Source organism: Alligator sinensis, unplaced genomic scaffold, assembly GCF_000455745.1.
Source record: "Alligator sinensis unplaced genomic scaffold, ASM45574v1 scaffold222_1, whole genome shotgun sequence".
Lineage (NCBI taxonomy): Eukaryota > Metazoa > Chordata > Crocodylia > Alligatoridae > Alligator > Alligator sinensis.
This window is the reverse complement of record NW_005841912.1, coordinates 1,566,523-1,576,483: the sequence shown is the minus strand read 5'-3', so window position 1 is coordinate 1,576,483 and position 9,961 is coordinate 1,566,523. Positions and strand designations below refer to the sequence as shown.

The window sequence follows — 9,961 nt, the reverse complement described above, 5'->3', positions numbered from 1 at the left end:
AAGAGAAAAATGGATCTTCCTATACAGAGGGCGTGTCTACACAAGACACTTAACTGTGCAGTAGTGTAGTTTACTGTGCAGTAAGCATGTGTGTCTACATGTGCACATGCTTACTGCTCAGTAAAAATCCCTAATGGTGAGTAAATTCGATACCTGCAAAAGCAGGTATCAAATTTACTCACCATTAGTCACTGAGCAGTAACACACATGTAGACGTGACCCAGAAGCAAATTTGCTCCTGGTCAGCCCTGCCACTAGGGGGCCAGCCTGAGACCAGCACCAGGGCTCTGGGTTGGGAGCCTCTCCTGCCTCAGGGCTGGGCTCTATGTCAGCCCCTGCCACATGCCCTTAAAAGCCTGCAGGCATTTTGAGCTCTGGGGCACACCAGTAGGCAGCCTGAGACCATTCCAAATCCCTGTGTCCTCCTGGGTAGGCCGCAGGCCAGCTTCCCCAGCCTGCCTGCACCCTGGCACCACTGTCTGGCACCACACTACTGTGTGCTTGCCAGGCCCACACTGTCCAGGCCTGCAGGCTGCAGCAGGGTGCTGCAGGATGCTACAACTTCTTGCTATGCCTGACAGCACCCAGGTCTAGTTGCAGGCAGCTTCTGGCTGCCAAGGCCAGCTCCAGCTGCCCACAACCCACCCCCAGCATCCTGCCTGGAGCCAACAGGTGCTGTGGGGCATTGCTTTGCCACATGGCCATCAGTCCCATGCTGTGCCCCTGCAATGGGCACTGCAGGCTGCTGCTCAGGCCCAGCAGCACAGGGACAGTTGCACAGAGGCCTGGAGAGCCAGTGCAGGACCTCTGATGGAGCTGTCTTTGCCCATGCCCATGCCTGTACCCACCACCTGGGGCCTCACCTGGTTGGTGGAGGAGACTGTTGACCTCGTGGCACTGTGGGGCAAGGCAGAGGTGCAGCACCACCAGTTTGAGCAGGGTGGGCACTCCAATGCCTACATCTACAAGGGGCTCTCAGGTCAGATGCAACTCAGACGCAACCGGTCAGCGCAGCAGTGCTGCATAAAGGTCAAGGCCTTGAAGGCACAGTGAGTTATGATCACCGACCACAATCTTCGGTCAGGGAGTGCCCACAAGTCCATGCCTTTTATGTGGCAACTGGTGGACATCCTTGCACCCCAGGACCCAGGCCACAACTATGTTGTGTACAGCAGCATGGGCAGCCTGAGCAAGCCCCCACTCTGACCTGGCACCCATGGTGATGTGTTGACAGGGAAGGGTCCCTCCAGCTGTCCATCCTGCAGAGTTCTACAGCTGCACCCTCCACCAGCAGCTTGGGGAGCCTGGCCCAGTGCCTGCTGCAACAGCTCCGCAGTCCCAGCCCCAGCCCCAGCCATGCGGCGTGGCTGACCATGTCAATGCTGGCCACCACCAGTGCCAGGTCCTTGCTGGGGAGGAGGGGAAGGGGGCGGCTGAGTGTCTGGAGGCTGTGCCCTGCTATCTGAGGACACCACCCAGAGCTGCATGTCATTGTCAAGAGCCAAGACCTCATGGAGCCACCAGCCATGCCAGCCTCAGCCACGTGTTAAGCCCTGCATTTTGGGGAAGGCCCTCTTCACCCCAGCCCATGGAACTGCCCCCCTTTCTACCTGGTCTACCCACACCCTTCTGGCCCCAGGTTCCCCCCCACCACAGCATGCAGAGAGGCAGGAGACAGTGCTAAACTTCACTGAGCAGCCCATGCCCCCACAGCTAGGTGGGCATGGGTCTCTTACATGTTGAGCAGTGCATTGCTGCCAGTGGCAATGTCCTCCTCAGCAGCAGGGGCAGGGACATGTAGTGAAGCCACAGGTAGGCCTCCAGGTGGCAGCGGAGTTTGCAGGGCAGCTTGGGCTTGCCCCCTGCACTATCAAACCTCAGTGTCCCATGCCAGGTACACAGATTTGCCTGGCGCACCATGGCCATCAGTAGCAGTAGGGCATAGTGGGTCAGGTACCCTTTGGTCTACTCAAACAGCTCCTTTTGCAGCACCTGGGGCAAGTGCAGCAGGGGCATACTTGGGGCACAGCAGCACCACAGGGGGAAGGTCTGGCCCCTGGGTACCTCCCTGGAGAAGACACCTATGGGGAGGGTGGGGGCACAGGCAGCTCCTTATCTCAGTTATCTGGGAGCCCTGCACCCCCTGAGCCCAGGTGCCGTGGCCTGGGCAGCAGCGCAGCCAAGTGACTGGCCTTCAGGGCAGTGAGGGCCAGTGGGATCTGGAGCCACAGCAGCAGGTGCTGCCAGGAGCCTGGCCTCACTCTGGCTCCATGCAGGCAGAGAACTGGAGCTGCCTGCAGTGGGGCCAGGATTGGATGCTGGCCCAGGACACTGGCTGCTGGAGGGAGAGCCGCCCATGCTGGGTGACCACTGGCCACAGTCACCTCTGAGTGAGCCCACCACCCACCACTCTTGCTATGGTCTGTACACCATTGGGGGAATGGCCAGAGGCTGGAGTGCTGGGTGCCTGTCCCTGGGTTCTGCCTCCTAGGCACCACCACCCTACAGGCCCCTACCTCAGGTTGGTACACAAAGCACTTTGGAAATAGTTTGCACAGGGAAGAAAGTGTTTTACTGCTGGTGGGTGGGTGGTGGAGGGGTTCTGTTGCTGTCGGGGGGAAGAAGGGGGTTCTATTTGTTGTAGGGATCTGTTTGATATGAAGGGAATAAAAACATTTTCTTCTGACGTGTCTGCAGTGATTGTGGGGCTGGGGGGTGGGCAGTCCATGCATGGCAGTGCAAGTGGGCTATAGCGGAGAGTGCAGGAGGAGATGGTCAGCCAGCACCTCCTGCACCTGGTGCCCTGGCCCTTGCTGGAGGGTGTGTGGCTCTCCATCAGGGCATGGGTCTGGCCCAGGCACCAATTAAAGAGGGCCTGGTGGGGGTCCAGATGGCTGGTGTAGGGCTGCATAACCCAGGGCATGAGAAGGTAGGTGGGGTCCCCAATAAGGATAGGCAGGACCAAACATGGCACCCAGCTGCAGGTCTGGTACCTGCAGCATGAAGCAGCCAGGGCTGGCAGGGCTGCACCAGGGCTGGCAGGATGGAATTTCTGAAGATGTGGGTATTGTGGGCTCTGCCTACCGAGCCAGCGCTCATGTTCGTGAAGGCCCAACAGTAGTTCATGATGGACTGCAGCACCACAGAGTGAAGGCCCCTCCAGCTATATATAGAAGAGCTGGTCTCCATGGGGTGGATGGGTGATGGGGATGTGGGTCCCGTCCAGGGTCTCAATGCACTGGGGGAATCCCACGGCACAGAACCTCACAACCACTGCCAGGGGGTCATGCATGTGGAGCACAGTATACCCCAGCACATCTTGGAGAGCGCCCCACATCTCCAGGATGGCCTCCCTGGCAGTGCCCATGCCAAACGGGTGGCTGATGTACTGCAGGTTGGTGGGTGTGGCAAACTTCAGCAGGGTGAGGGCCAGCTGGGTGTCTGCAGGGAGAGGCGGCTATGTGCTGGTGTCCTGATACTCCAAGTGTGGCCAGAGCTGCCCCAGGAGGTCCAGGAAGGTGGTCTGGGTCATCCTGAATGCCTCCAGTCACTGCTCATCGTCCCAGGTATGCTGGGTGATGTGCAGCCACCAGTCCTGGCTGGCCTGGTAGGCCCAGAGGAGGAGGGACTGGAGGCCAGGAAGGTGACAGTGGCCTCAGTGGTGGCATACTGAAGCCTATTGTCAGCATCCCTCTTGAGGTCCAGCCAGATGGACAGGATCCAGGTGGCAGCTGCGCAGCAGTGGTGGCCCTACGACAGGGTGCAGCAGCCCAGCAGGTGGTCACTGCATGTGGGAGAGCTAGGAGGGGCCAGATGGCCATGGGCCAGACAGCAGTCAGTGTGGTGGGCCAGCAGGGCCTGTGCAGTGGTCATCAGGAGCCTGTGGCACTGGTCATCACTGCCAGGGGCAGGGGATGGAGCAGCCAGGATGCATGGAGGCACAAGCAGCAAGGAGACCACCACCGAGTGCTGTCCCTGCACTGGGCATGCTGCTCCTGGTCAAGGAAGGGGCTGGCTAGGAAGCAGCAAGTGGAGCTGCCTTTTCAAGGGGGCTGCCAACTGCTGACAGCTGTAACCAGAGCCTGGAGATCCCCCTGGTGGCAGCAGGGGCCCATGCCAGGCCTCCAGGAAGTAGAAGCAGCTTGCTGCCATTGGCAGCAAATTTGCTCCTGCTTCCTTGCACGTGTAGACGCTTATACAGGACCCTTTACTTGCGAATAATTTACTCACGAGTAAACTGGTCCCTCATTACACGATTGTGTAGACATGCCCAGGGGACTAAATTTTTCCATCGATGATGTCTGTACAGCCACAAACTTTCTTACGAACATATAAAGATATAGGCACTAACCTTTCTCATGGTTTATCTCCTGTTCAGAAGTATTTAGTGTCTCTTCGCCAATGTGATACAGATTATCAAACTCTCCCCAGCGTGTCATCCCTCTGAAACAGTGATTGAGCATGCATTTCTGGTTAAATATTCCTTTCTTATTGAGGGTGAACTGAATTTATCCCCCAGTCAGACATTATGTAAAACTGGTGAGATCTTGTTCAGAACTGCATATATCATGTTAGCATTTGAAACTGTGTTGTATAAAGTACCTTATATACCCAAATTCAAGATGATTTTGAAATTAAGATATCCCCCTAATCATTAAATTCTACACATGGAAAATGATAAATTTGATATAATTTTCTATGTATAGAATCTAACTAGTGGAAGGTCATCTTAAATTTGTACCCCTCCTCAACTACCCTGGTGGGGAAACCAGTGGGGGGGGAGGGGCCAGACCCAAACTCTTTACTCTCCTGTCTGTTGTCCCCCCCATACCTGTGCCTGTCCCTCTGCTGCCTGCTTTCTGCCATACACCCCCTGCCATGTGCCCCCCTGCCATATGCCGCTCCATGCCTATGCTTGCCTCCGTCTGCCTACTTCCTGCCCCTTGTCTCTTGTGCCTGTGTCTGCCCCCCTGCAGCCAGACCCCCACCAACTGCTTCTCCCTGCAATCTTCCCCCCACATTTTGCTCCCCTACCTGTACCTATCCCTCCACTTCCTGCCTCCCCACAGATGCCTTCTCTCCTCTAACCATCTACTCCATCTCCAATCCTTCTATCCTGACCTGACAAGGCCAGGAACTGCTGCAGTTTTTCCCTGGCCAGGCCTGGTTGGAGTGGGGAGTGGCAGGCATGTGGAAGAAGGGGTGGGGGAGCAGGGGTCAGACTGTAGGGGCAGACTCCAACCAAATTCAAGACAAGGATTTTTTTTCTCATACTGATTGGGAGTAAATACAGTAATTTTAGAGCTCAGAACTGAACTCACATCTCTTAAATTCCAGATTAGTGTTTTAACTACAAGCTCAAACTTCCTATCTACAAATGTTTCCTGAGTTTATTAGAATAAACTTTCTGATAAACAGTCTTTGACCAAGTACAATGCCAATCAAATACTAAAACAAATAATTTGCATGGAAATGGTCTCAGATAATGGGAAACTTTATGAATCATAATGGAATATTTTAGGAGGAATATTGACTGCCTCAATACCTTTTATACAGGTAGGATATTAAAAGGATATCTGCTGGGTCATTTAGGATCAAACTGCTCTATATATCTATGAACATGCTAGCAATAAAGGGCAGGTTACATGATTTTTATCATGACAAACATTTACTTTATGATTTAAATATGACACTAGTAGAAAACTTTTGAAGTGGTAATTGACAAAGCAGAAGTTTAACTTCCCATTCTGAATCAGCTTGCCTGCCTTCCCTCTGCAGGCTGTTAATTGCCACAACAAAGGTCCTTTCAGTGGTAGGAGGAGATGTTGAGATGAGGAGCCTTAGCTTATTTTAGCAATCTACTTCCACAGGAGGCAAAATAGTTGCTACTTCTGGAACAAGACCGATATGATATCCCTCACCATAACACGAAAATGCCCTGGGACCTCACCAAGATCAAACTTCCTGAGTTTCCCTGATGCTGTCATGAGACTGGCCCAACTAGGAGAACATATGGGCCTTTTGTGTCTACACTGATTTTTGCAACACTTTTAAATCACTATTTAAAGGCTAGACTCATTACAATGCAATAACTTCTGTCTGCATTTCAGAAGCTATTGCCAAGCCAAACAAGCACCAAGTTAAACTTTTATATAGACTTCCACCATGCAAAACACAAACCAAACCCTTATGGAATCCGGTTTGCAAATATCATCTTTGTTTTATCAACACAGGTGGAGTACCTGGAAATGTCAGCCTGTTTGCTATTTACAGAAGTTACTGATTTACCTTTTTTTAGGAAATAAACCCTCACGCTCTGGTGACTTCATAGTTACAAAAGGTGGAATCTGCTTCTCATCTTGAATTTTCAACCGGATGGGATGTCGTACTCCCCAAAAGATAGACAGGATTCCTTCAATAGTAGGCTTGCTGCCTTCTGGCTGAACAAAATCACAAATGTTATGTTATTACAGGTTTACAGAATGAAGGTCCGTAGGAAGATGCTGGGAAACAGTGGTGACTGAAAGCAACACCCTACCTGCTGTAGTCAAGTGACTAGGCCTAGTGAAACCAATTGGGCAAGTATGCTTCAGGAACCAAAAGAAAAAAGGGGAACTGACAAACATTTTAGAAAAATCAGTTCCTTAGCATTTTTAAAGTCCTTTGTCCCTCTGCAAAAGTTCTTAAGTGTGACTTCTTTATAAGAGGCTTTAGATTTAGATAAGATGGGTCCCTCATGGTAGACTTGCTGGGTAAGAAAGGGAGCTCTCTGTATTTGGGGTGCTAGACAGACAGATCATACAGCATAGATCTCAAACTGAGGAGTACAACTATGCTGCAATATCACCAAAGAGATCTGCTGAAGTCCTGCCTCAGATTTAGCAACAGGGGGCAGGAGGACAGGGAGATTCAGGCTGCTGATTGAATAGCACAGCCCCTTTCATGCCTCAATGCATCTCTAATATGTATGAGTCTTCCCCCCCATCAAGAAGCATGAGACTGAGAATTGAGCTTCAATGCTTACTTTATTTGTAAAGAATGATTGCTGCAGCACCCCTCATCTCATGCCACAAATGCACTTCTGGACTCTGGAACCTCACATTTCCTAGCTCACCTGTAGCATGCACCAAAACCCCAAGAGTTCCCTTACTTTAATTATATTGTTATTTTTTTTAAGTAGAGGCTTGTTTTTGTTTACACCTTACCTGATTATATGAAAGTTGCAGATTCTCTTGATCAGAATAAAAAGAGTTGTATGTCTTCAGTAAAGAATGAAGTTGGTCTCTGAATAAAATGACCAGATTGAGGAGAATATTACAAAAAGGGTCTGTATTCATCACTGTAAAATCCAGATACCAAGGTCAAAATATTCAAACAAAGATGCCCAAAGTTGAGCACCTAAATATAGATTTAGGTATCTAAATGAGCAGCCAGTTTTACGGTCCTCAACATAAAAAGTCAGCCCAAATATGAATATGTAGAGAATTAGAAGAATTCTTCCACAGACTTTGACTGAAAGAATACTTCCACAACCAAGACACAACCACCTCTATTATGCAGTTAGTCCAATAAAAGATATCACCCCAAGAAATCCTTGCCTGGTCCAACTAAATTAATTTAATGGGAAAGTGCATGTTATGGTCATGATTTAGAATAAATAAATATACTCCACAATACCAACCTTTACAGTAACAGGAGTAATGGACCAGTGATTCTAAGACCTCCTCTCCTTGTTGCTTGCTTGCAGAGGTAGATCCAGGGGTGTGCACTGGCATAGAGGCATGTACCTTTCAGTTGATGACACTGTGGGCACAGCAGCCAGGGACTTTTTTAAAGTCCCCAAGCTGGGGAAGAATTCCCCCCTCTCTTCCCCTCTGTGCTCAGCAGCACCTCACTTTCCCTCTCCTTCCCTTTCCCCTCCACCCACTGCTGCTATTACCTCTGGCTGCCCCAGGAGCAGGGTTGGGAGAACCCTCCAGAGCCACTGCTGCCTGATCCAACCATGCTCCACAGGGAACTGGTTTCAGCTGGGGAGAGTGGCAGTGAAAGGCAGGTTCCTACTCCCTCTCTGGTCCTCTCAGGTGTTCCCTGACAGCCCAGAAGCAAGTGCAAAGGAAGAGAACCTACCTGCTGCTGCCCTCAATGCTGCTGCTGTCTCTTATTGAGCCTTTTTCCACATGCAGCAGCTCCACAGGTCAGTTGGGAACAGTAGGGCAAGTGGAAGTCGTGGGAGAGAGGGAATGGGAGAGGAGAGGACATGCCACTATGCATGGAGGGGAAGGAAAAGTAGAGGCAAGATACCTGATTGAGGGACTTAAAAAAAAAGACCCTGGCTGTTGGTCCTCTGTTGTAATCTACCCACCCTGGTGTGTGCAGGGGAGGCTGGGAGCAGAGGATACATACAGCTAACGCTGGAGTGCCAGTGGCTGCACCTTCACTCTCCTTTACAAAATCCTGGATCTGCCCCTGCTTGCTTGGTAATTTGATTGCATTAAAATTGTGTGCTTGCTAGCTCATGAACAAAGAAGCCACTGTGAAGACTATAGCCTAGAGCACGAAATAGGTTCTATTTAAAATATTGTTCCTAAACCTATATACGTAATAGCTTCTGCTGTCATTTCAGGAAAATGTTTCTAATGCACAACTAGCAGTTGGATGTATTTAGTGCCCTTTACACCTTTGAAAATCTCTCCCCTTAAAGATTTTACATGCTAGACTGCAGTCATGACATTATAATTACAGCTGAGATGGCACTTCCATTTAAAAGATATATTATTACAACATTAAGCTTGAAATTGGAATCATACCAGAGTCTGGAAATTGAGAACTAAGGTTCCCTTTGGGTACATACAAACACTGCATTTCAACCAGTGGAATTGCAGAACAAGAGTTCACAGTACTTCGACCATTTAAAAAATGGTCAATGCAGTGGACATCTTCACTGCACTGGATAAGGTTGAAGTCTAAAATGAGTGGGGTGCAAGCATTTGACCAAATGATTGCACAACACCCCAATCAAGTGGGGATGCAAAGATCTCCTTCAGCATCGCAGTGTGCCCTGCTCTTTTTCCCTTCCCCTTCTGGGAGACACTCTGTGACTTAAGGTGCAGTCTACTGTGCTAGCCTAAGTGACAGAGAGCCCTGCCCCAGACAGCTGAGAGGATGGGAAAGCCCAGACCCTCTCAACAGCCCAGAGGTTGTGGAGCTGTCATACCCAATGCCTCCTGGTACTGGTGGGGGAAAACTACCCACCAGCACTAGAAACTGCTCCCACTCTCGCCTCCCTGTAAGGGATAGAAGGAGGTATTGCGGGGAGAGAGGGTGGGATTCCTTAGGGCACCAGCCAATCTGTCCTGACCTATGTCCTGGGCCTCTTTCACTTATATCTAGGCTGACAAAAGAACCTGAAAAGCAGACTGGGATGTGTGCTCTAGGTCCCCCTGGCCTGGTTTTTTTAGCACTGTAGGCTGCCGGCAGAGTGTGCAGACAGCCCTTTGCCCTTATGTATAGGTTAAACCATTTGAAAATCAATCAGCTGAACTCCAAAAAGGTTGAACTTCAACTGGTTGCTTTGAACATTTGTATGTACCCTTTGTGGCCTACATTTTATTCCTTTTACACAATGCATTTAATCAGAGTCTTTTGTTAGATGTCCATACGGCATTGTACATAACTATGTTGTAGGCAAATAATGTATAGACGTAATTTTATCTACAAAGTTCTTGGTGCTCATCTGCAGGGATCTTGGTTTTTTCTGCTAAAAAAAAATCCCCAATTTTTGGATTAAAAAAAGTAACCCAAAATCTACAATTTTGCATGACTCAAATGAAACAACACTATATATATATATTAGCGGTGTTTCATTTAAATCGGGGAAAATGTGGATTTTGGGCTACTTTTTTAAATTAAAAACTTGGGGATATTTTTTTAATCAGAGAAAACTAGGATCCCTGCTCATCTG

At 49.8% G+C, this 9,961-nt stretch overlaps 1 protein-coding gene across 2 annotated transcripts in view; it reads right to left on the bottom strand.

Annotated features, from left to right (window-relative positions):
• RASSF6 (Ras association domain family member 6) overlaps nt 1-9,961 on the bottom strand; it is a 39,585-nt gene that overhangs the window by 11,143 nt on the left and 18,481 nt on the right. For both annotated transcript variants that reach the window (XM_006018759.2, XM_006018761.3), the window contains exons 3-5: nt 7,206-7,284; nt 6,289-6,440; nt 4,352-4,443 (exon numbers count right to left, since the gene is read on the bottom strand). In XM_006018759.2, coding sequence (XP_006018821.1) covers nt 4,352-4,443; nt 6,289-6,440; nt 7,206-7,284 — 323 coding nt within the window. The remainder of the gene's footprint in view (nt 1-4,351; nt 4,444-6,288; nt 6,441-7,205; nt 7,285-9,961) is intronic.